Source organism: Mobula birostris, chromosome 2 (assembly GCF_030028105.1).
Source record: "Mobula birostris isolate sMobBir1 chromosome 2, sMobBir1.hap1, whole genome shotgun sequence".
NCBI classification, from domain to species: Eukaryota; Metazoa; Chordata; class Chondrichthyes; order Myliobatiformes; family Myliobatidae; genus Mobula; species Mobula birostris.
In genome coordinates this window covers 48351865-48379620 of record NC_092371.1, presented here as the reverse complement: position 1 = coordinate 48379620, position 27756 = coordinate 48351865, and the positions used below count along the sequence as shown (strand labels likewise).

At 38.9% G+C, this 27756-nt stretch overlaps 1 protein-coding gene across 1 annotated transcript; it reads right to left on the bottom strand.

Moving 5' to 3' along the window:
• Positions 1–27756, bottom strand: LOC140186349 (serine incorporator 1-like). The gene is made up of 10 exons (XM_072240514.1): positions 27573–27756; positions 23052–23213; positions 18210–18403; positions 17469–17548; positions 14824–14961; positions 13951–14120; positions 10213–10303; positions 5276–5468; positions 4655–4882; positions 1–869 (listed from the first exon to the last, which is right to left on the bottom strand). Exons 1-10 carry the CDS (start codon positions 27609–27611, stop codon positions 731–733), a joined length of 1434 nt encoding a protein of 477 aa, XP_072096615.1. The 5' UTR covers positions 27612–27756; the 3' UTR covers positions 1–730.

The window sequence follows — 27756 nt, the reverse complement described above, 5'->3', positions numbered from 1 at the left end:
TTTATTTTTTGTACATTAGAACAATTTTATTATAATTTTAATAGTACAAATTTGAACAGGATGTTTTAGCATTCCTGCTTTCCAGATAATTAATACAAACTCTTTAAAGACAACATAATTTGGGCATGGCTTCATTTACAGCCCAGACCATAAATCTCAATCTTTCAGTGGCCCATGGCCAACCATCAGCCATACAAGACATTAAAAGTTGTCAAAGACACTATTTTTGTAAAGCTCATATAGGCTAGAGGAATAACATTATTACTAATAATCTATTTAACTTCCATAATGCTCAAAATTCAAGACAAAACAATCCTGTATTATTAAAAGCTTCAATTTGCTATCAAATGTTAATAGAGCTTGATATCATCCAAAGTAATACAGAGCTTTTAAATGAAACACAGTGTTAAGCACCTATAAAGGGAAATAAATGAGCTTCTGAACAATACCGTACTATTTATGATATATACAAGCTAAATCAAACATTTTAAAATCCTTTCCTCACATACAATTCCACTTAGCTCTTTTTAAAAGGATACCTCAAAGTGCATATTAACCATATGGAAACAATAACATTAAGGCTAAAAGCATATTTCTTATTTAGCAATAATTCAGTGCATTGGCCCCTTGAATGTTCTTGTGAGCTTTTTTTTTTAAAAAAACAAAAGCTATATCATTTGGTTTCTAGTTTGGTGGACTTGTTTAATTCAACAGCTATGTTTACACTGTGCTATTCAAAATCACGGTTAGTAAGAATAAGAGGTGCCAGCATAGTCCACAGATACAAAAGTAGGCAGATCCAACTTGAACTGATTTTCACCCACACAGAGGGCCATTTGCTCGTAATTGTCTTGTAGTCAGCATCAGGACTACAGAGGAAGAGAGATAAAAATAAATGATAAAAAATTGCAAGAACTTTTCAATCACTCCATAAAAGTTGTCACTACCAAAGGAGGAAAGCTTTTCCACTCTGTACATCAAAACATTATCACAAGATTTCAAAACACATTCAATTGCATGGATATATTTCCTCGTAGTCTATTCAATTAGCCATAATTATAAACTCAGTATAATCATAACCCACTTACATATTCTTTCCCATTATTTGCCAAGCTTTACATAAAATATGAACATCTTGGAAAATTTCAGGTTAATAAGTACTTGGCCAAGTACAACCTACTTTCTGTTAATCCTGTTTGCAACATACAGATTTCTTTGTCCTCACATCAAGGTTTTCAAAGTAAATTGCATGAGAAACTTTGTTGGTTGTGAGATCTTTAAAAGATCCAATAAATTTCCAGCTATAGCTAATCAAATTATACATTTTTTAATGGAAAGGTTACGAGGGGGAGGTGGGGCATTAGCGGAAGTTAGAGAAGTATTTTCATACACACATTCTTTCTCCCCATCTGTTACTTATTTTTATACACACATTCTTTCTCTCACTCTCCTTTTTCTCCCTCTGTTCCTCTGAATATACCCCTTGCCCATCCTCTGGGTCCCCCCCCCCCCATTGTCTTTCTTCCCGGACCTCCTGTCCCATGATCCTCTTGTATCCCTTTTGCCTATCACCTGTCCAGCTCTTGGCTCCATCCCTCCTCCTCCTGTCTTCTCCTATCATTTTGGATCTCCCAATCCCCCTCCAACTTTCAAATCCCTTACTCACTCTTCCTTCAGTTAGTCCTGACGAAGGGTCTCGGCCTGAAACGTCGACTGCACCTCTTCCTAGAGATGCTACCTGGCCTGCTGCGTTCACCAGCAACTTTTATGTGTGTTGCTATGCATTTTTTAAAGTTTTTTTTATTATTTAGTGGTTTTTGGAATACATCTCCAGTTCAAAAAATAAACCAACTATTCAATATTTATTTTTGTGTTTAAAGCCAGAAATTCACTGAAATTTTTAAGATTCTAATAAAGATTCTGGGGACTAGGTTAAAGGAAATTAGTATGATGAAGTTACTCTCTTATTTTGTAATGGAAAGAAACAATATCTAGCCTCATAACTTCAATTTATTTGGGAAGCTGAGCCAAGTATTTTGTGAAGCCATCTTATTTTACTTCCATGAGCCCTGATGAAGGGTCTTAGCCCGAAATGTCAACTGTTTACATTTTTCCATACAATACTGCTTGGCCTTCTGAGTTCCACCAGCATTTTGTGTGTGTATTTTGGGCAGACATCTAATTTACTTCCATGAAATTCTTGGGAATATAGAGTCTAACTAAATACTGGAATTGCATTTTCATTTGATATTTTAAGAGTGGGCATTTTTTTCCTTGAATTCAATTTCATTTTGGAGTTCTAGCCAAATCATATATGATCTCTCAGTGGTCTTTTGAGCAGTTGAGCAGAAATGAGCAATATACAATCAAGGCCTACCATTTCTGGTTTATCGCCATAGCATTATAGAGAAAAACTGTGACACAGTTAAGTCCAATTATTCAGGAAATATCCATGATTGGTTGAATGGCAAAGAGAGGAACTAGGGAAGGTAAGAAATAGAGGAGAGGTGTCCTGGGGAAGGATGGAAAGAGAAGGCAGAATAAGAGACCAATCTGAGGCCTACAGATTTGAAAGACGGCATCAGAGAACCGCATTTGACATTCTGCGAGCCATGTACAATACTTCCAAATATACCCCTTTTAAATTACTCTCACTGCAATCTGCAGCATGTAATTTCCTTTTAAGCAACGTATTTTTCAATCAACATAATGAACTACAGATTTTATAATCTTCTCAAGGACTCGCTGGACATCTCTCAAGCAAACAGGGTACAGTGCCTTTAAGCAGACAAAGGTTAATTGCCATGGCCAGAAGCAAGGCGGGTGGGGGGGAACTCCAAGCCAGGCTGAAATGCTGAGGTATGAAACCTCCTCTAGCCAGCAACATCAGCAAATGTGCAGTTGCAAGAGAAGACAAGAGGACCAGATTGATGTATCGAAGACAAATGAAAAATTGTGTTGTATTTTACTGAGACATGGCTTATTCAAAGTATGCCAGATACAACCATCAGACCTGAAGGCTTCTTGATACACAGGATGGACTGAGCTGCTGATTTAGAAAAGGCAAAAGGTGGAGATGTGAGTTTCATGATAAACTCTCTGCGGTGATCCGATGTGGCGGTTTCCTCGTACTCCTGTTCCCCCAACCTCGAACACTTATCAAATGCCGACTGTCCTAGTTACCAACTGAAATTACCTCCATAATCTTGACTGCAGGTTTACAGACAACCTTTGGCCAACTGTAATCAGGTTCTTGAGATATTGCATGATGCTGTCACGAAATAAGAAACAGTCCTCACTGATGCCTTTCAAATCGTAGTCAGGGATTTCAATCAGGCTTGTTTGACCAAATCCTTGCCCAATTATCATCAGCATATAACCTCTAGCACCAAAGGTCCCAACTCATATCTGCTATACCAAGATAAAGAATGTCTACCGTTCCGTGCCCAGACCGTACTTTGAAATCTAATCACTTCCCAGTCTTTCCCAGACCTGCATAGAGGCAGAGACTAGAAGGCAAGGCTCCGGAGATTAGGACAACAAAGAGGCGGGCGTAGGAGGCAGAGGAGTGGCTACGTGATTGCTCTGAGTCAGTGGACTGGGCAGTGTTCAAGGACTCAGCTGTGGATCTGAATGAACAACACCATGGTTGACAGACTTTCTAAAAACTGTCATAAACTAGTGTGTCCACAGAAAATCATTCAGTCTTTCCTAACCAGAAGTTCTCATGATTGTAAGTCATGAGATCTACAATCTGCTTAGGGCCAGATCAGAGGCTTTCAAGTTTGGCAACAAAGGAAGTTACAAGTAGTCCAGGTAGAATCTCCAGAAAGCCACCTCAAAGGTTAAGTATCAATTCTGGACTAAACTTGAATCAATGAAGGGCACTCGACAGCTGTGGCAGGGCTTGAATGCTATCACCTCCTACAAAGTGAAATCAAGTGACACAGGTAAACAGGGCTTCGCTTCAATACCATCTTGCATCCATCATCAGGGACACCCATGACCCAGGCCATACTTTTTTCTCACTGCTGCCATCAAGAACGTGGTACAAGTGCCTCAGGACTCACACCATCAGGTTCAAGAACAGTTATTACCCCTCAACCATCAGGCTCTCGAACCAGAGGGGATCATTTCACTCAAATTCACTTGTCCAATCACTGAACTGTTCCCACAACCTATGGACTCTCAATCTCATGTTCTCAATATTTATTGCTTATTTATTCATTATTCTTTAAAATTTTTTTTTAGTATTTGGACAGTTTGTCATCTTTTGCACACTGACTGTCCACCCTATCAATGCGGTATTTCATTAATTCTATTATGGCTACTGAATTTATTGAGTATGCCCGCAAGAAAATGAATCCCAAGGATGTATATAGTGACATACCTACTATGAAAATAAATTTACTTTGAACTTAAAGGCTAACAATGTTTTCACAAGTCTTTCCAGTAACTATAATGAATAATCTTCGATGGACATCTGCCAGTGGGATACATAGTCCCATATTATGCTAAATTGGACAATCATAAAAATCATCTGTAAATCCCTTCTCGCAGCAATACTTAAAATAGACCAGATCAAAGGTACTTGGTTAGAAATAATTCACCTGTTGAAAAAATGGAAGTCCTTTGCTGCCTTGCAATTACGTACCTGTACCAGTTTGTTAATGTCATCATTATATAGAGTGAAGCCAGGAAAAGCATGAAGTGAAAGAAGGAATAACTATACTGGACTCCATCCTGCTCATTATCCTGGACTCTTCTTGTGCCATTTCCCTGTTCATCAACAGCACTTCCAGACAATGAATCATCCAACATCACAGTTTCACTGGCCGTGAATGCAAGTTTATTCACCTGACTGTTGCTTGAAGTACGAATGCTATGAAGATAAAATTACTATAATTAACAGTGGACCTTTTCATGATTGTATTCAATAATATTCTCTTCATTAAACTAAATCAATTTCAAAGAACCAAGAAAACACACAGCCCTTGGCTAAACCATGTCTGTACTTCTCAAAGGATTTCCCCAGTCTAATCTCATCTTCCATTAAAAATCTGACAAACTAGATATGCCTTTTATTGTCCTTTTCTTCCTTTCAGCCACAAATGGTTTCTGTCATCTTTTTTTTTCATTTGTGGCTGAAAGGAAGAAAAGTTGGATGTTCCAACTTTGATTACTGCTTTCTATTTCCACAATTAAGGACCCTGCAAATGGACAGAGGTCACAAATAAACCAATAATTTAAAATGATGTTCTAACTTAAACTTTACCTTGAATATAAAAGACATAGAATGAAGAGGAGAAGTCCAACAACATTCTGTGCATCCCACCACTGTACTGCGTTTGGAGGTCCAGTTAGAGATGAAGGATCTACAGCTAATGATTCCGTTCTGTTGACCGGAATAGATGAGGGCAAGACCAAATTTTTAATGAGGCCCATAAAGTTGGGGTTGCATTCTCCATCTGAAAAATAAACACAAGATCTCAATCTTAAACAACTTAAAATATGATGTTGCTGTCTACATGTACTGTATAATGAGCCATGAGGCATCTTAGCAGAGGCGCAACAGATGCCTCCATCGAACTGTTAACCAGTCCATCTCCTCAGCCAACATACCTGCCAGTTACAATATTGATCTCCCCAGACCCTCCCATTTTAGCTTAAGTGCTACGTCCCAAGTTCCTTCCCTGCCCAATTGAAACAGTGGCAGCTACTTGTATAAAAATTTAAAAGGCCATTCACATAATTGAGAAGCAGCAAAATTAAAACATTGAGACAAAGACAATTCAAACCTATCTATCCTTCTACGTTGCTGCCACACCTTTCAAATGAAACTACAGTAAAATAATACTTGGTCCACAACACCAGGAAATCTCGTCTTTACACCTGCTGACCATCAAGCTGTAATGACAGTTGAGAGCATTTTTTCTTTATTTAATATAGCTAAAAAGACCCAAATAATGTGGATTAAATAACTATATTTAGCAAATTTGAAAGAAAAAGTCTCTGCTATCAGTAGTTCCATGAACTCCAGCACAAAGTCATTGGCAAATACAATACAGGTATAGTGTTAAAGGTAAATCAGATCTTTATGCCTAGGATATATCACATCTAGAGAATAATATCAAAGAGGATACCAAAAGTTTTTTTCAGATATATAACAAGTAAAAGAGAGAAAACAGTAGACATCAGACTGTTAGAAAATGACACTAGAGAGGTAGTAATGGAGGACAAGGAAATGGCAGTCAAATTAATTAAGTATTTTGCATCTGTCTTCTCTGTGGAAGACACTAGCAGTATACTGGAAGTCAAGGGTGTCAGGAGCAGGGAATCCTTGTGCAGGATTCCCTAAAGGTTAATTTGCAGCTTGAGTCTGTGGTGAGGAAGGCAAATGCAATGTTAGCATACATTTCAAGAGGACTAGAATATAAAAGCAAGGATACATTGTTGAGGCTTTATAAAGGCAATTGTGAGGCCTCACTTGGAATATTGAGAGCAGTTTTGGGCCCCTTACCTAAAAAAAAGTGCTGACATTGGAGAGGGTTCTGAAGAAGTTTACGGCAATGATTCTGAGAATGAAAGGGTTATCATATGAGGAGTGTTTGATGGTTCTAGGTCTGTATGCGATGGAATTTAGAAGAACGAGTGGGAATCTCACTGAAACTAATCGCTGAAAGGCCTCGAGAGCCAGAGGGCACAGCTTCAGGATAGAGGGACATCCATTTGTAACAGAGAAGCAGGAACTCCTTTTGCCAGAGGATGGTGAACATATGGAATTCTTTGCCAAAGGTGGCTGTGGAGGCCAGGTCATTGGGTGTATTTAAGGCGGAGGTTGATAGGTTCTTGATAAGTCGGGGCGTGAAAGGTTACAGGGAGAAGGCAGGAGAATAGGGTTCAGAGGGAAAATGTATCGGCCACAATGAAATGGCAAAGCAGACACGATGACCCAAAATGGTAAATCATATTTGACAAATTTCCTCAAATCCTTTGAAAATTTTACAAGGAAAGTTAATAGATATCAAAATTTACAAAAAAAAGCTTCATTTGACATACAAGAGGCCAGTGCATAAATAACCAGTCCAAGTTATTGGAGGAAGTATGTTAACATTGAAGGATGTAAGAGTGAAAAGGCAATTCAGTGTTAAGTTAGAGACACAAATGAATGCACAACAGCTGTGACAGAGTTTGCATGCCATTACTTCTTGGAAGCAGAAGCCTAACAACATAAAGAACAATACTTCATTTTCCAATGATTTCAATACCTTTTATGCACACTTTCAAAGGAAAAATCACACACTTGTGCAAATCCCTGCAACATCTGGTGACCCTGTGATCGGTCTTAGAGGCCAACAGCAGAACATCCTTGAAGAGAGTGAACCCTTACAAGTCACAGGCCCTGAATGTGTACTTGGCAGAGTACTGAAAATCTATGCCGACCAACTGGAGTGTTTAAGGACATTTTCAACCAGCCAGAGGTTCCCACCTTCTTCAAAAGGGCATAAATTATACTAGTACCCAAGAAGAGTAGGGGGTGAGCTGCCACAACAACTACCATTCAGTAACACTCACATCTAGTGTCATGGCTGGAATTAATTCCTGCCTAAGCAAGGACCTGGACCCGCTGCAATTTGCCTACCATCACAATGGGTCTACAGCATACACAATCTCACTGGCTCCCCACTTGGCTCTGAAAGACCAGGCCAACAGCAAAACATACTTCAGGCTATTGTTTATTATCACAACTCGGCATTTCAACACTATCATCCCCTCAGTAATAAAACACATGCTTCAAAATCTGGGCCTCTGCAATTAGATCCTCAACTTTCTTATCAGGAGACCCACGTTGGTGCGGATCAGTATCAACATTTCCTCACTGACAAACAACACAGGCATACCTCAAGTATGCATGTTTAAAGCACTGCTCTACTTTGTCTACTCTCATGACTACATGGATAGGCACAGCTCAAATACCATCTACAGTGCCTTGAAAAAGTATTCAGCCCCCACAACTATTTTCACATTTTACCATCTCATTTTCTAATTTAAAAGATATTGAAGTACGATTTTTGAAGTAATCTACAGAACATTGTACATCATGTCAAATCAAAAGAAAAATTCCAAAACCTGTCAACAATTTACTAAAAACTAAAAACCAAAATTTTGAGTCTGAAAAAGTATTTATCCCCTTTGTAATCACTGCACTAACTTTGCTCATGTGCTATACTGTATATTACCTTACCAACTCATCCTATTTGTTGAGGTAGAAAATTGGAAGACCACTTTAATAAATACACCATCACCCCCATAGAGTGCAACAGCGTGGTAGATTTTCAACAGACCAAGCCAAAACCAAAAAGAGCATTCAAGGCAAGTCAGGGAAATAATAAGAGAAGCACAAATCTGGGGAAGGGTACAAGACCATTTCAAAGGCATTGAACATGCCTCAGAGCTCACAGCAGCAAATCGTGGAAAAAGTGTGAAAAAAAATAATGAAGCCACGGCCATACTGCTTAGTTCAAGCTGCATCTCTAAACTTAGTTGCCAGAGAAGAATAACACTTGTAAGGGTGTCTACTATAGCACCAACAGTCACTGAGTGAGCTGCAGAAGTCAGTGGCTGCAACTGGAGATGAAGTTTATGGCTCCACAATCTCCAAGGCCTATCACAAAAAGGAAATTTTTGGAAGAGTGGCAAAGCAGCAGCCCTGGATGAAAACAAAAGCATATCCTTGTCTGTAAAGACTTTGCAAAGCATCACTTAGTAGATATTGTAAAGATGTGGCAGTATGTCTTGTGGTTGGATGAGACTAAAGATGAACTTTTTGGCCATAATAAGCAGTATGTGTAGTATAAGTCTAATATTAAGCATTAGCCAGATAATACCATCCCTGCTGTAAAATATAGTAGATGTAGCATCATGCTACGGGGGTGCTTTTCAGCAGCAGGGACTGGAAATCTGGTCAGGAGTGATGGAAGATGAATGCTGCTAAACACAGAGAGGTCCTGGATAAAAACTTGTTAGCCTCTGCCAGAAAACATAAACTGGGGAGGAAGTTTGTCTTTCAGCAGCACAAGGATTCAAAGCACAATGCCAGCACAACCATTGAGTGGCTTCAAATGAAGAAAATTGATGTTCTTGAGTGACCGAGTCAGTCATGACCTTAACTTGATCGAACATCTCTGAAAGGACCTCATGATTGCTGTCTACTGCCATTCCCAAACTAATCTGGTACAGCTTGAGCAATTTTGCAAGGAGGAATGGCCAAATCTTGCTCCAGCACGTTGTGCAAAACTAACAGAGATCTATGCAGAAAGCCTACCAGCTATAATAACTGCAAGAGGTGGATTAACTAAGCAGTGAACAAAGGAGAACGAATACTTTTGGACTGCTGACATTTCACTTTTTGAATTTTTACTTTTTACTGCTTCACAATTTTCTGTTTTTTGGGCTCTGCTGTGAAAAAAGCATATAATTCAAATAAACAATCTCAAATTAAATTTATCAAAATCCCGAGTTGTAATACTCATTTATGCGAACAAAGGGTTGAGGGCTGAATACTTTCACAAGGTACTGCTGATGACATCACTGTTGCTGGTAAAATCTCAGATGGTCAAAAGGAAGTATACAGTAGTGAGACAGATCAGCTAGTTGAGTGGTGTCACAACAATAACCTTGCAGAACATCAGCAAGACTATGAAATCCAAGGTGGACTTCAGGATGGGGAAGTCAGGGGAACATCAGCCCTGAGGGGTCAGTGACAGAAAAAGAGTACCTACATGTCCCCTGACAACTTTACCTCTGTTAACATTTTTCTAGGTGGAGCAAGAAGTGTTTACCATTCTGACATCACAAGCATAGGAAGATCAAGCATACGCTTTCCAATGTGCAGTGAGGGATACATTAATGAGGAAAATACTGAAGTCCATCATGTTGAAACCTCCAGAGATTAACACAGAAAAAAATCTTCAGAAAAACTGATATTTGATACTTACTCAGACAGAAAAAACTATTATACCTAAAATCAGGTTTGAATTTTAATAAAGATTATTTACTTGAATCTTTTTTCTATTTTAAATAATGCAATTTTGCACATTTGAATTTGTAATGCCAACACAAAGAAAAAAATCTTCATTCATAAATTTCAGATTCAATGTTACAATTTAAAAACATATGAATCATTATCTGGCAAAACACACAAGCACTTACCAGGCTCATTTGACATTGCAGACCATGTGAGATACATTGTATACAGAGTAATGACTGAAGACTGAAGAAGACCAGACCGAGGTTGTGCTTCCTACAAATGAAAAAACAAAAGCAATAATAATAAAGACATTTAAAATATGACTTAAATATTTTAAGCCCTAACAGAATAAATTCAATTTCTTAAAAAAAGTCCTTGGAAGATATATTATTCCAAGGAACTGGAAAATTGCAACAGGTCATAAAAACTTTAAAGAGGAGAAGTCAAAGATTATTTGACCTTTGTATTTGCTCTACCATTCATTAAGAATATAGATTACCTTTTACCTCTCAGGCCATTTTTCTGCATTAATCTTCAATTCAATCGATGTATAAAAATCTATCAACTTCCATTTGGAATACACTCAGCAAATGAACCTTGGTGGTACACATGCCTTGTGGGCAAAGACATTTTATTGATTTTATGAATGGCTGATCCATATTTGTTAGTGACCTGTGGTTTTAGACACAATATAATACTTGTTCTTTTAAAATCAAACCTATTGAGTCCAGGGATGAGAAGACAAGAAACATCCACCCTGTAAAGCCCAGTATGTTTCAATGAGATTATCACATTCCTCTCATCTCTGGATAGAATAGATCTAATTTTAAAAGAACAAGTACAAACCCAGAAAACAATCTTTGCTGGACATTCTTTATCACAAGAACACTCTCGATTTGGTAGGTTGACTAGATTTATATACAGTATTCCAGTTCTATACAGATGGAGCAAAAGGCTTTTACCTTTGCAATATTATGATAAATATTTTTACCTTCTGAATTACTTGCTGTATCTGCACATTTACTTTTAGCAATCAGTGTACGAATCCCATAGCCAGTTATCTTTCAATCTCTCAATTTTTAATAAGTTCTCTGCTTATTTTTTCATCCATCTTAAGATGCGATAAATCATGCCCATTTCTAATTAGTCACCAAGGCTACATCCCCTGAAGCTTCCATGCATATCCAGACACAAGCACAAGGCTAGCATCAGCTTTGAATTATCAGAAAACTTGGATACCTTACACCTAACCTTTTCATCCATTATTGTTAATAGCTAGTGTTCGATTACTGATCCTCTATGCACACAGCAGTAAGCTAATCAAAAACTGACAAGCTTACTCTTCCATTTCCTTAATTAATCAATCTTCAATTTATACCTATATATTACCTTGTACTCCTGTGCTCTAATTTTAATAACTTGTAAATCCAAATACATTATATCCACTGGTTCCCACTTATCAATAGACAATAGGTGCAGGAGTAGGCCATTCGGCCCTTCGAGCCAGCACTGCCATTCACTGTGATCATGGCTGATCATCCACAATCAGTATCCAGTTCCTGCCTTATCCCCATAACCTTTGGTTCCGCTATCTTTAAGAGCTCTATCCATCTCTTTCTTGAAAGCATCCAGAGACTTGGCCTCCACAGCCTTCTGGGGCAGAGCATTCCATATATCCATCACTCTCTGAGTGAAAAAGTTTTTCCTCAACTCTGTTCTAAATGGCCTACCCCTTATTCTTAAACTGTGGCCTCTGGTTCTGGACTCACCCATCAGCAGGAACATGCTTCCTGCCTCCAGCGTGTCCTTAATAATCTTGTATGTTTCAATAAGATCCTCTCTCAGCCTTCTAAATTCCAGAGTATACAAGCCCAGTCGCTCTAATCTTTCGACATATAACAGTCCCGCCATCCCGGGAATTAACTTTGTGAACCTACGCTGCACTCCCTCAATAGCAAGAATGTCCTTCCTCAAATTTGGAGACCAAAACTGCACACAGTACTCCAGGTGTGGTCTCACCAGGGCCCTGTACAGCTGCAGAAGGACCTCTTTGCTCTTATACTCAATTCCCCTTGTTATGAAGGCCAGCATGCCATTAGCTTTCTTCACAGCCTGCTGTACTTGCATGCTTGCTTTCAGTGACTGATGTACAAGAACACCTAGATCTCGTTGTATTTCCCCTTTTCCTAACTTGACTCCATTTAGATAGTAATCTGCCTTCCTGTTCTTACCACCAAAGTAGATAACCTCACATTTATCTACGTTAAACTGCATCTGCCATGCATCTGCCCACTCATCCAGCCTGTCCAAGTCACCCTGCATTCTCAAAATATCCCCCTCACATTTCACACTGCCACCTAGCTTTGTGTCATCGGCAAATTTGCTAATGTTACTTTTAATTCCCTCATCTAAATCATTAATATATATTGTAAACAGCTGTGGTCCCGGCACTGAACCCTGCAGTACCCCACTGTTCACCGCCTGCCATTCTGAAAGGGACTCGTTAATTGTTACTCTTTGTTTTCTGTCAGCCAGCCAATTTTCAGTCCGTGTCAGTACTCTGCCCCCAATACCATGTGCCCTAATTTTGCCCACTAATCTCCTATGTGGGACTTTATCAAAGGCTTTCTGAAAGTCCAGGTACACTACATCCACTGGCTCTCCCTTGTCCATTTTCACAGTTACATCCTCAAAAAATTCCAGAAGATTAGTCAAGCACGATTTCCCCTTCGTAAATCCATGCTGACTCGGACCGATCCTGTTACTGCTATCCAGATGTGCCGTAATTTCATCTTTTATAATTGATTCCAGCATCCTTCCCACCACCGACGTCAGGCTAACCGGTCTATAATTCCCTGTTTTCTCTCTTCCTCCCTTCTTGAAGAGAGGGACAACATTAGCCACCCTCCAATCCACAGGAACTGATCCTGAATCTATAGAACATTGGAAAATGATTACCAATGCATCCACGATTTCTAAAGCTACCTCCTGGGATGCAGACCATCAGGTTCCAGGAACTTATCAGCCTTCAGACCCAACAGTCTATCCAACATCATTTCCTGCCAAATATAAATTTCCTTCAGTTCATCCATTACCCTAGGTCCTTTGGCCACTATTATATCTGGGAGATTGTTTGTGTCTTCCCTAGTGAAGACAGATCCAAAGTACCTGTTCAACTCGTCTGCCATTTCCTTGATCCCCATAATAAATTCACCCGTTTCTGTCTTCAAGGGCCCAATTTTGGTCTTAACTATTTTTTAACGACCCTGATAGCTTACTTAGCTGCTTGCTCTACTCTCTGTACACACAACCGTGTATGTGGCTAAGCACAGCTCCAAAGCCATCTTCAAATTCGTCAATGACACTATTGTTGGACCAATCACAGGTGACAATGAGACAGCTAAGATGGTTGCGTGATGACACAAAGACAACCTCTAACTTAACATCTGCAAAACTAGAGTTAATTGTTGACTTCAGGAAGGGGAGAGATGACCAACATACGTCAGTTTACACAGGGGAATCCAGTAATAAAACTTAATCAAGCAAAATTCTATGTTATACAAACTACTGGGAATATTTTTTGACTAATTGTGAGGTTATGTGTGATAATTCCACTTTGCTTGGGACCTCTAAGAATTCACTTAATGTTAAAATTCGCTCCAAGAATATTTCACTTTGTGGATATGTCCTATTATGTTCCAAATGGTTCTCAATTCAAGAACTTTTCTCAAAAAAAATCTCAGTCCAACGTTGAATTTGAGATAAACATACAGAAAATTTAAGCAAAGGTATTCACTCAGATGAGTTTTAAAGCAATTAGCTTCAGGATAAAAAAAAAAGATAGGGCACTTGACTGTCACATTAGTATGCAGCAGGTTACCAATATGTTACACAAGCAAACAGAGCATGCTTATTCTTACCTGTATTTTTGGAAGAATAGAAACAACAGAAAGGACAATGCAAAATATCATGTTGAAGCTAATGAAGAATTTGTTCTCAACACATCCTCCAGGTGTGGTATAATATACATAGAAAAGCACAATTGCAATGAAAGACAAAATGTAATTCAGGCTGGTAATGGAGACCAAAGCTGCAAAAATAAAACCAAGAAGCAAATTGTATTATAACAAAATAAAATTAAAATTCAGTTCAACCAAAGGATGCATGTAAATTTCAATCCAAGAGGGAAACACCATCATTATTTTTCCTTAATGATTAAACAAGATTGAAATAGTACTGTACATTACAATGTTAATTGTATAAACCAAAAAAAGTAAATAAGCTTTTTTAATATAGTAATCCTCAGATTGAGAGAAAAAAACAGGCTAGATTGAGCTGTTATTAAAGAAAGCTGCAACGTTTGTAAAGTAAAATGAAAAATTCTTAATTTTCTAACTCATTATGGTTTTAAACTGAATTTCATTCTTACAATTTAAAAACTTAACAATAGTTTCTTTTCTGTAAGACTAGCACAACTTCTACAGTAAATTAGGTCCAATTTAGTTTGAAATTAATAACATGAAATGGATGACAAAATAAACCAATTGCTCATACTAGCATTATTACCTGTGAATGTGTTCATTGAAATTTTTATCATATAGTTTTTGGAACTTTTGAGTTTTTCTTTTAATGCCTTTTCCATCTGCCTGCAGTCATATTTATTTTATCTATATTAATAAACATTATTTTATATGAACTATTGATAATCCCCACTCATCAAATGCCAATGCCAAAAAAAAGCTTTAAATAATTACTCATAACTATTCACTGCAAATAGATTTATATTCACATACCTGCATACCAGCATTTGGAATTCCCATCCTCCATCTTTCCCACCCATGACTCATTCCAAGAATGAGCAAAATCTATCAGCAAAACCAACTGGATCAGTATGAAGCAGAATGCACCACATGTACCAATGACAAATAAAGCTAATGGAGAGAGAAAAATAAATTTAGCAAACTGAAAGCTCAATATCGAAGTCTTTTTTTTTCACCTTTTCCCTCATGCCTCTCTCCTTATAATATTTCACTTTCACTCTTACTAAGTTACACTTGTCTTTCTTTGCTGTTACATCTTATCTTTAATCCTTGTGCTTCTGAAGAATATTTAAAATTCAGATCCACAAAAGTAGTCTTGCAAGTGAAGCAAGACAGCAAGTTTGGTTTAACTGGGGTCCAGAGGACAGAACACAATAGGCATCAAATGGGCAGAGGAGTACAGGTAAATTAGTTTATTATTATCACATGTACCAAGGTACAATGAAAAGTTTGTCTTGCACATCACCCATACAAATCAATTCATTACAACAGTGCAATGAGGTGGCACAAGGTAAAACAATATCACGGTGCCAAATAAAGGATTACGATACAGAGAAAACACAGTACAGGTAGCTAGCAAGTTGCAAGATCACTACAAGGTAGATTATGATGAGGTCAAGAGTTCATTTTATCATACTAGGGAAACATTCAATAGTCTTAATACAACAGTGTGATAGAAGTTGTCCACGAATCTGGTGGCATGCGCCTTCAGTCTTTTGTATATTTTCCCTGATGGCTGATGGGGGGGGGAGGGGAGGGGGAAGGAGGAGGAGAAGAGAAGACAGAATGTTTGGGGCGGGTGAAATCATTGATAATGCTGACAGCCTTATTAAGACAGCAAGAAACCTAGACAAAGTCCATGGAGGGGAGGCTAAGTTTCCGTGATGTGCTGAGCTGTGTCCATAATTTTCTACACTTTATTGCAGTCATGTGTAGATTAGCTGCCACACCATGCAGTAATGCATTCGAAGAGGATGCTTTCTATGATGAATCAGTAAAAATTGGGGGAGGGTCAAACGGGACACAAAATTTCTTAAGCCTCCTGAGAAAAGATAGGTGCTGGTAAGGTTTTTTTGGCCAAGGCATCATGGTTTAACCAGAACAGGGTACTGTGATGTTCACTTCTAGGAACTTAAAACTATCGACCCCAACACTGTTGAAATAAACAAGTGCATGTGCACCCTCACCGTTCCTGGAGTCAATGACCAGCTCTTTTGTTTTGACATTGAGGGAAAGGTTATTGCTGTTATAGCTCCATGTCACTCGGCTCTTTGTCTACTTCCTGTACTCTGACTCGTGATTTGAAATACAACCAACAATGTGGCATCATCTGCATATTTAGAGTAGATTTTGCTCACAGTCATAACTGTGCAGGGAATAATGCAGGGGGATGCGGATGCAAATTTGTGGGGTGCCAGTGTTGAGAATAATCATGACAGAGTTGTTGCTGCAAGTCCTTTCTGATTGTGGTCTGATGCTCAGGAAGTCATGAAAATTCAGAGATCAGAACCAAGACTGGATAAAAGAAAAAGTATCTGCAAGTTTAACAGATAGGTATTGAGAAGTAATAGATGTTACAATCAGTTAAGAGTCAAAAAGCGAAAGGACAGAGATAAAGCGGGGGAGATTAAACAGATAGATCAAAGGAATTAAGGTGACACATCACAGAGGGAGGAGTGAAAAAGAGCAGTTAACAAGAAAGATCAAAATTCAAGGACAAGTTAATATCCTGAGTTACAAATTTTAGTTTTGTAAAGCTTGGCATACACCTGCTTATCAGATTGGGGAGGATATCAGATGAGCTGATGTACATGAGCTCTAAATAGCTAGCTACAAACATTCAAAATTTATCAAATTATAGGGGTGGAACACCACAACTGAATTTAAATATTCCAGTTCTTTCTACTGAGTGTAAGGAGAGGAAGGAGAAAAAGGCTGCAAATGTGTAAAGAAAACTACTGATAGATTGGAAAATGTGCAATTATTTTGCACTCAGAATTCTAATGGAACTCATCGATTCCACTAATTTTACACAAATAAGAATGCTCCTTCCAATACAGGAATCATTACAAATAAGTCAAATTATGTGAAACATAGAAAGGGTAAGTACTCAGTGTCTGCAGCCTTTGGTAGAAGCCTCTGAAACTAAAGGGCATTGGTTTAAAGTGAGAGGCGGATGATTTATAGGGAATCTGAGAGATAATCTTTTTCACACAAAGTATTTGGCACCTGGATTGACCTGCCAGAGGCGATGGTGGCAGGTACAGTTACAAATTTTAAAGGCAACTTAATAGGTGCATGAATGAGCTATTCATGGAGGGATATAGAATTAGTGCAGGTAAGTGGATTAATATAGACAGGCATGAAGGTCACCATAGTCACAGTTTCACTGCTGCACAACTCTATGATTCTATTGTTTAGTAGTTCTAAATAATGATTAAACACATCTTTGAACTCATCAGAAATGATACCTTAACTCATTATAATTGTAATATAAAGCCTCTTTTTAAAATCAAAACTTCACTCTTAATGTAAGACACCATTATTTTGTTCATCTTAATAACTGACTTAATAAGGTATAAATAACCAGTATATTTTTCACCAAGAGTGCTCCTTACCTTTTGTAAAAGGTCCTTCAGGGATATAAAAGGCTCCTACTATTATAGCTATGACGCCAGCTACTTTGAAGAACCAGAATCTGTCAAAAGCAAAATCAAGTAAAATTGGCCAGTAGAATAACTTCAAATTTTCTAGATACACCATGAGAATAAACACAAATACAACTTTGAAAAACAGGGGTTTGGAGACAGATGAGATTGTAGGTGTTTAATAGCATTAAACACAACACGATCACTTTCAAATCCAATGGAGAAAGGATAACCAAGAAGCACTAAGACTTACCAACCTTGTGAAAATTGACAGCCCAAGACAGAGATGATCTATAGGCAGATAAGTGAATTTCTCACCTCTACCACCCCATTGAATCATGTCATGAATCTGTCACATTTTGCTAAAAGTAATGCAGCACACCTTGCCCAACTTTCACCATCCAGACAGCCTGTCTCTGTCAAGTCTGGTTAACACTAACAGCACTCCCGAATGCTCTTCAAAACATTCAAGAACACTTCACACACTTAACCAGGAATGATTTTTTAAAAAAATAATCAATAAATACATGAACCTTCCTGTCAACCTGCGTCAGAACAATGTTGTTATACTAATACCGATGAGGCAACAGCAGACTAGAAATAGAAACAGTGGAAACAATATCAAAAATAGTGATTGAAGATTTTTAAAAACTTCAACCACTTTATTTTACTTATAAATTGTAAATCAATAATATAACTTTCAGCACTTACCCGTTATGTACTGCAGCTCTGGGATCTCTGCTCGTTTTCACATTGATCAAAAGCACAGAGAAGAGAAAGAAGAAGACAGCAAATCCAAAGCAGATACGATAAACTGACTTGTAACTAGCTAGTACATCACAGTTCACAACCCCGTGAACACTTGGAAGCTGAGTACCAAAGCCATCTTCACAAAACCCTGGAATCTATTGGGAAAAATCATCAAATAATTCATGAATTATTCACTCACTCACTCATAGTTTTGTTCTGGCCCACTACCATCAGATTTCTGAATGGACAATGAATTCACACTATTTTTTCTTTGTTTTTGCTCTTAATTTGCACTAATTTTTAGTCAGAGGGTGGTGAATCTATGGAATTTGTTGCCACGGGCAGCAATGGAGGCCAAGTCATTAGGTGTACTTAAGGCAGAGATTGATAGGTATCTGAGTAGCCAGGGCATCAAAGGTTATGGTGAGAAGGCGGGGGAGTGGGACTATATGGGAGAATGGATCAGCTCATAATAAAATGGCAGAGCAGACTCGATGGGCCGAATGGCCGACTTCTGCTTCTTTGTCTTATGGACTGATTTAATTTATGCATTGCAATGTATTGTTATTCCAAAACAACATATGCCAGTGATATTAAACCTGAGTCTGATTCTGATGTCCTAAATTGTGTCATGGAATAATTATCAATCCTTTGTCAATGAAACCCCCATGTAACAGATTCTTTTCGTTTCTTTCTTTGTTTTTGTCATTTAATTTTATACTGATTTTTTTTGTCTCTTGTTTTTTTGAGTAAGCAGAAGGCAGGTTTGCACAAAATGATGACAACCAGGAAAGAAATAACCAGCAAGTGGTAGCTCTGAGGGCATAAACACCTTATTAATGAGAGGTAGGAGAATGGCCAAAATGGCTGAATCTGACAGGAAGGCAACAGTAACTCAAGTAACTATGCATTATATCAGTGGTGTGCAGAAGAGCATCTCTGAATGCATAACACCTCACACCTTGAAAAAGATCTGTTACAGCAGCCAAAAACCATGAGCAAGCACTCAGTTGCCAATTATTAGGAATGGAGGGCGGAGCAAAGTCAAGATGGCGCTAAACAGTGACTCTTTTGCTTGCATTTTGGAAGCAGCTCTATTTCTATCTTTGATATCTCTTTTGTCCCTTTCAAAGTTCTTTTGAAGACCCTGACTTGGAGTTACACTCTGACTTTGGTTCTTTGCGGGAATGGGACCCTCTCTCATGGCCTTATGACTGGCCGCTTTTTGATATCCCAAGGACACGGCCTGGAAGAGTAGCATGCCTTCAGGGTGCCGGATTTTTATGGCTTTGGAGACGGGCTGATTCAAGGCCGGTACCCTTGCGGCATCATGGGAGAACATCGAACATCGGAAGCAGCAGGTTAGCCGCCGGCTCTGTGTCCAGAGACCTGAGCTGTTCCTGGGCCGATTCTCTGGACGCAGAGCTCGGAAAAAGCAATGCAAGACTTTTTAACATCATAAATCAGCAAGTTGTTTGTTATGTCTCCCCTCTCGCTGTGAAACAGGGACACCTCTTTTTCCCTTATTGGGGGAGGAGAATTACAGGGTGAACGAGTAGCCTTTGAGGTACTGCAAGTCTGTGTCTTTGCTGCATACTTGAGTGCTCGGTGGAGGGTGCTGGTGCTTTTTTGCTGGTGGGGGGGGTCATTGTCTTGCTGCTGCTTGTGTGTGAGGAAGGGAAGCTGGGGGGACTTTGAAGTTCTAACATTTAACTGTCATTCATTCTTGGGTATTCCTCTGTTTAAGTGGATGTTTGTGAAGAAAAAGAATTTCAGGATATATATTGTATAAATTTCTCTGACATTAAATGTACCTTTTGAACTTATCGTACATTCCTATACCAAATAAAGTGGCCACTGAATGTATATTATAGGAAGTTTGAAGGCTGCAGATATTCTTAAATCTACCAATATCAGCGTACCCTAAAAGAGTACCTTTAACTTCACAAATCTTCAAATTCCCTTGATTCCCTGTATCCTTAACTACACTATTACCTATCAAATCACATCCAGCTTTCCTGCTACGTCTGAAACTCTCCAGTAATATTCATGCTTTACATGAAGCAGCACCAACTAAAAACTAGATCCTCTATGCACTACTCTTCTTAAAATGCCGCAACCTTTATAGTGATTAATCCCAGGATGTGTAAGTGGGGTTACAAGTTTAACCAAAGAGTAAGAAATGAGGAGACGCAAGAGATTGCACACTGGAATCTGGAGCAAAAAACAATCTGCTAGTAGAACTCAGCAGGTGAAGCAGCTTCTGTGACAGGAAAGGAATTGCTGACACACAGCATATTGTTTGTTGGGATAAGAAATGAGGACATGGGTTAAAATACAGAATTTCTTTATACAAATTATAATCATCAGTTGGATAGATTTCAAAAGTAAACAGAAAACCTTAATAATGCAGAACTTGAATACAGGGATGCATTTTTACCTAAATTAATATATACTCATGTGGTAATTTTGTAAAACAAATAGTCAAGGAAACATTGTGCTTGATGGCAACATTCCTTGTCACTCAATATCAGTTTCCAGAGGTGTGGGAAACGTGCTTTTCCAGACAACATTAAGTATGTTGCTGAAATTAGATGAATTCTAAACCACAGTCAGATATATTCATTGATTTTTCCAAGCTTGAAGAAAATGGGACACATTCCACTTCCTTTTAACTTTAACAATTATCGTCGTTGGTGGTCTTCCCACAGAGTTAGTACCCCACTGAAAATCTGTTATGAAATTGCTAAATCACTAAATTATGAACTAAATTTATGGATTTGCATAAACAAATTTATGGATTTACATAAATGAATTATATTAGTTCACAGAATTATCTGTTTTCCTACAAATATATTTCAACTGCTCTGGAGGACTGAAAAATTCCAAATGTCACTCCACTCTTCAAAAAGGAAGACACAGAAGGAAGGAGATTATAGGCCAGTTAGTCTGACCTCAGTGGTTAGGAAAACATTAGATTCAGTCGTTAAGAATGTGGTTTCAGTGTACTTGGAGGCACATGATAAAATAGGCTGAAGTCAGCATGGTTTCCTCAAGGGAAAATCCTCCCTGACAAATCTGTTGGAATTTTTTAAAGAAATAACAAGCAGGATAGACAAAGGAGAATCGGATGACAAGGTGCTGTGCATGAAGCTACTTAAGAGCCCATGGTACTGCAGGAGAGGATCTAGCATGGATAGAGTATTGGCTAATTGGCAAGAGGCAAAGAGAGGGAATAAAGGGAGCCTTTTCTAGTCAGCTGATGGTGATTAGTGGTATTCCACAGGGGTCTGTGCCAAGACCACTTCTTCTTGTGTTAAATGTCAATGATTTGGATGATGAAATTGACAGCTTTCTGGCCAAGTCTGTAAATGATACGAAGATAGGTGGCGGGGCAGGTAGTGTTGAGGAAGCAGAGAAACTACAGAAGGACATAGCCAGATTAGGAAAATGGGCAAAGTAGCAACAGATGGAATACAGTGACGGGAAGTGTATGGTCATGCACTTTGGTAGAAGAAATAAAAGCAAGGACCATTTACTAAATGGAGAGAAAATTTAAAATTATGAGCTGTAAAGGGATTTGGGAGTCCTCATGCAGGATTCCATAAATGTCAATTTGCAGGTTGAGTCAGTAGTGAGGAAGGCAAATGCAATATTAGCATTCATTTTGGGAGGACTAAAATATAAAACGAAGGATGTAATGTTCAGGCTTTATAAGGCCACACTTGGAGTATTGTGAGCAGTTTTCGGCGCCTTATCTAATAAAAAAAATGTGCTGATATGCTGATATTAGAGAGGGTTCAAAAGAGGTTCATGAAAATGATTCTGGGATTGAAAGGCTTGTATGAGGAGCGTTTAGTGGCTCTGGACCTGTACTCACTGGAGTTCAGAAGAATGAGAGGGGATCTCATTGCAACCTATTGAATATTGAAAGTCCTCAATTGAGTGGATATGGAGGGGATGCATCCTGTGGTGGCTTGTATAAGACCAGAGGATACAGCCTCAGAATGGAGGGCTGTCCATGTAAAATGGAGATGAGGAGGAATTTCTTTAGCCAGAGAGTGATACATCTGTGAAATCTGTTGCCGCAGACAGAGGCGGAGGAAAAGTCATTGGGTATATTTCAGTCAGAGGTTGATAGATTCTTATTTAGTCCAGGGAATGAGGAGATACGGGGAGAAGACAGGAGAATGGGGCTTAGAGGGAAATGGATAAGCCATGATGAAATGGCAGAGCAAACTCAATGGGCCGAATGGCCTAATTCTGCTGCCAAATCTTATGGTCTATACTGTATCTAACTTATCTGAAATGAAATAACTGAAGAACCACAATACAAGCCAATGTAGGAAAGGTACATTGCATCTGGAGTTTCTCCGGTTAGCGATTTCCCTCCGCGTAGTGGGGAACCGCGTACAAGGCAAGTTACAGCAGTGGTTTGCGCCATTGCCTTCTGCCGGGTGAATTTCCAAAGAGATCACCAGCTCATAACCCAGCACTGATGGAAAGCGTGCACGGGAGCCGGTTGGATTCAAATTCAGGACCTTTAGTCCCGAAGTCCTGCAATGATGCCATTACGCCACCAGCATGCTGTAAATCAAAGAATTCTAAGAACTTTCAAAGCTGATTGTGAAGATAGGAAGAAAATGATCCATATGATTCTCATATCTTATCTACTTAAAGGAAATGTAATTACTTCTTTGGAGAAACTTAAAAAAAAATAAAAGTAACCATTTGCATTGAGGGAAGTAGAAGTTCTATTCCCCTCAAGTTAAACGCACTAAGGATTAATTAAATAAAACATACCTTTTTTAGTTGTATTGCTATTCCTGGAGCCAGCATAATACAAGCCACAAGAGTTCCCAGAAGCAAAATGATTGCATAGATCAATCTAGTTACCGTGGAATTTTTGGAACTGGGGCAACAACTGCATAACAAACAAGGAGCACTGCTGCACAGACATGATACCTACAGGGAATATTGCAAAAAGACATTAATTTGTCTAGAGAGAATAATTTCTCACTATTTATATAAATTGCACAAAATTTATATAAAATCATTACAGTGAATGAAATGGATACTTACGCTGTCAGCACTAATTAATTAGACTTTGACAACTTACACTATTTCCTCAATCACACTTTATTTACTTTTGTAAAGGATAAACAGCATCGTCATTGTCACTACACTGCTCTGAAGTTTGGACAAAGAAATGCTATCTTTATACAGAAATTGTCTAGCTGCATACAAATATTGATCCAATATAAACATAATACACTTCTGAATCCCATAATTAGCAGTTAAGTACAAATTTCAGGTGTTAACAACCAATTAAATTCGCATTATAAAGACCAATAATACTTGAGAACTAGTAAAATAACTGTCCAATTACAGGTGTTGCCACAGAATCCTTCGGTTGTTTCATTATCTTGTCTTGGTATGCTTATTGACCTTGGTTCCCCCACAGAGGCTGCCTAACAGGCTTTATAGGGTCATGTCAGCCTGGGTAAGTAACTACACTATGTCTACACACTGTCTGCCAGCTTATCATCTTGACTTGTTGCGTTAGTGAGCTTTCACAGAGTAAGTATGCACTCTTCAGTTAGCAAACATTTTAACTCGATTGCTTCAATTTCCACAATGCAACACCAAAAGATTTTTTTGTGATTCAAAGCTTACCGAACAGTGAGATTTTATTTTGCATCTCTCTATCAACCCTTATGAATTCAGAGTCAGTCCAAATGGCCATATTAGCTAGGCAACTTGAGAATGAAACCAGCTTCCAACTATGTCATTTTAAGACATCTTTTTACTGAATTTACTTAGTTAGTACAAAACTGGAATTGAGAAAATTTAGAGAACTATATAAAGCTCCATTCCAACTCCCAGTCTGATATTTGTATGTCATGACAGAATAAATGCTCATTCAGGCATTTTGCATTATAAAGAGGGCTTCAGTTTCAATTACTTTGAAAAGCATGCGATACCTCACAACATTTTGGAAAAATACATTAAATCCTGTCAAATCTTCTTCTTATTATTTTAAAATTAAGTCCCCAGTGACCAACTTCTCCACAAAAAATAGGTCTTTCCTATTCAATTTATATGGCTGACAATTTACCCAACTATCTTTTGCCTTAAGTACTGCCCACAATATATCAAGGTAATACATTCTCTCAATTCCAAAGAAAAAAAAGTTACAACAAAAGTAATACATACATTTTTCTGCAAAATTAATGCCAATAAAATTAAAGTGTAAAGAGTTAATTACTATTACAAAGTTGCAATTTACAGAGGAAATCGTAATGTTACCGCTCTACAACGTTAACTCACAAGACTCAAAATCCAATTACATGGAACATTGCTGTTATGTACAGACTTATAATCACCAGATATTTTCTTTCTACAACTTTATCTGCTATTTTAATCAATTCTAGTCTCAAGCTATTAAATGTACACCTTCAAGAAGATTGAAAAGGCATGTTAAAATGTGAGTGCATTCTGAAGGCTAGGAACATATCAAATGAATTTATCAGTGTTGTGTGATAAAATAAAAAAATTAAGATGAAACTACGGTGTCAATTATTAAGATCTGCAAATCTGAAATTCTGACTGAGTTACATCACTGATGTACTCTGTACTTGTAAATACATGAGCAATGACTACTATTGTTTATACAGTAGTTTAGTTTCTTCAACACAACTAGAAACATTTATGAACACAAAATGCACAAAGCTAACAAGTCTTCCCTAATTAACAGTCACTTAAAGAATTTTCACTGCAAAGGGTTTTAATTTAATATATCACTTCACAAAGACAGTGAGCTTTGTAAAAGTGGTCAGGAAATTATTGGAGAAAGCCCTAGCAATAGGATTTATTTACATTTGGAAAGGCATGAGTGGATCATGGAGCACCAGCATGGCTCTGTAAGAGGCAAATGGTGCCTCAGTAAATTTGATTGTGTAATGGAGGAGGTAACTAAGAAAGCTAATGAAGACATGATGACCGATGTTGTCTACATGGACTTTTGTAAGGCTTTAGACAGGGCTTCACATGGCAGGCTAGTGCAGAAGATGAAGGCACAAAGAGATCTAATACAGGATGACCATGTAGATCCAAAATTGGCTTGGTGATGAGAGGCTGAGAGTGCTGATAGAAGATTACTTCTCTGATTGGAGGTTTGAGACCAGGTATGTACAACAGAGATCAATGCTGGGATAATGTTGTTTGTGATGTATTTCAATGATGTGGATCTGACTGTAAAAGGAATGGTCCATAAGAATTACTGGTGTACTGGGGCAGCAAGGAACATCTTCCAAAAACAAACAAAAGAAAATCTATAGACCCTGGAAATCAAAGTATTACACACAAAATGCTGGATGAACTTAGCAGGCCTGGCACATTCTAAAGAAAAACATAAACAGTTGACATTTCAGGCTGAGACCCTTCTTCAGGACTGGTGGAGGAAAAAAAGAGAGATTAGAAGTCAGAGTAAGAAGGTGGTGGGAGGAGAGGAAGAGGTACAGGGGAATAGATGACAGGTGAAACTGGGAGAGGGGAGGGGTGAAGTAAAGAGCTGGGAAGTCAATTAATGAAAGACAAAAGGGGGGATCTGACAGGAGATGACAGAAGGCCATGGGAGAAAGAAGGGGGAAGGAGCACTCGAGGGAGGTGATGGGCAGGTAAGAAAAGATGAGGGGGGAATGGGGAATAGTGAAGGGGGAAGGGGCAATTAACTGAAGTTTGAGAAATCAACACTCATGCCATCAGGTTGGAGGCTACCCAGACAGAATATAAGGTGTTGCTCCTCCAACCTGAGTGTGGCCTCATCGCAGCAGTAGAGGAGGCCATGAACTGACATGTCAAAATGGGAATGAAAAGTAGAACTGCAATGGGTCGCTACCAGGAGAGCCCGCTTTTTCTGGCAGAGCGTAGGCGCTTGGGAAAACAGTCTCCCCTTCTACGTTGGGTCTCACCAATATACAATGACCCCAACAGATTCACAGGTGAAGTGTTGCCTCACCTTGAATTGTCTTCCAAACATACAGCAGGATCTAAATTGGATAGAAAGTTGAATGAAGTGTTGGCAGATGAAATTTAATCTCAGTAAGTACAAGGTGTTGCAATTTGGGAAGTCAAAGAGAGGAATGTCATGTATATATAAATAGCAAGGCACTAAGGAATGTTGATAGAGAGAGTCCTCATGTTCAAATCTGTGGTTCCCTAAAAGTGGTATTACAGGTAGATGGGTGGTGAAGAAGACATGGCATGCTTGCCTTCATGCATCAGGCCATGGAATACTAAAGTTAAGCCATTATATGGCAACTGTACTAAGTGCTCCTCCCCCTTCTTTCTCCCTTGGCCTTCTGTCCTCTCCTGTGAGATCCCCCCACCCCCCCAGCCCTTTGTCTTTCATCAACTGGCACTGCACAATGAATAATGTATACAGTTCTGGTCGCCATATTCTAGGAATGATGTAGTGGTATAGGAGAGAGGGGATATCTGCCAGAATGTTTCCTGGATTGGAGGTCTTTAGTTATGATGAAAGATTTTCCCTGAGGACTTGTTTTCCTCGGAGCAAAGGTGACAAAGGTCACCTTATACGGAATAGGTAGATGCTCACAAAAGTAAACGGCTATAGGTTTACAGTGAGAGGGAGGGGTTTAAAGAGAATAGAGGTGGCGATGGAAATGAACACAATCACAACTCTTAAGAGACATTTAGACAGCCACTTGAACGGACAAGATGCAAAAGGATATGGACCTAATGTGAGCAAATGGGATTAGCGTAGACGGAACAAAAGGTCTGCATGTACGTGGAAAGTTGAGGGCCGTTTCTGTATTAAACAACTCTACGTAACTCTGAAGGCTCCGTTCATTACACATTTAGATAGTCATTCAAACAGTAAGTCTTTGAAACGAGATAACATTTAACTTTTTTTTACTTTTGATTTTTTAAACTATGCACGTGAAAGATAACGATAAACTACACACCCTTAACAGGGTCTTTTTAAACACAATAAAACACTCTTTGGGAAGGTAGCCCCTATTCAGAAGTTTTCAGATGACACCCTCCACATTCTGGACTTAGACTGCAAGCGAAGCTACCTCGCAGCTTCAAATTCTGAGCAAAATAAACATTCCAAAAGGGAGATGTTGAATTAATGACGACGGCTTAAACTTTTGAACGCCTTCAAACACAACAGCGTGAGCGAGGCGAACATCAGGCCGTGGCCCACAGTAAATACAGCGGACCGTGAGAGATGTGCGTCAGCTTGACCAGGCCTAACCAGCCCTGAAGGTACAGCCCGTCGCATTTCCGCCTTACCAAGCTGCCCAGGGAGCACACAGCCAAAACGGCGCCCATCTTCTAGCAGTAGCGAGGGTCCAAACCGAAGCCCCCCGCCGCCGTCAAGTCCACCACAAGCGGTTGTTCCCTCCCCTTCCCGACCCGAATTACAGCCGCGTTACCAGGCAGCCAGCGGCAGCGAACAAAGAGTCGTCTGTCCTGG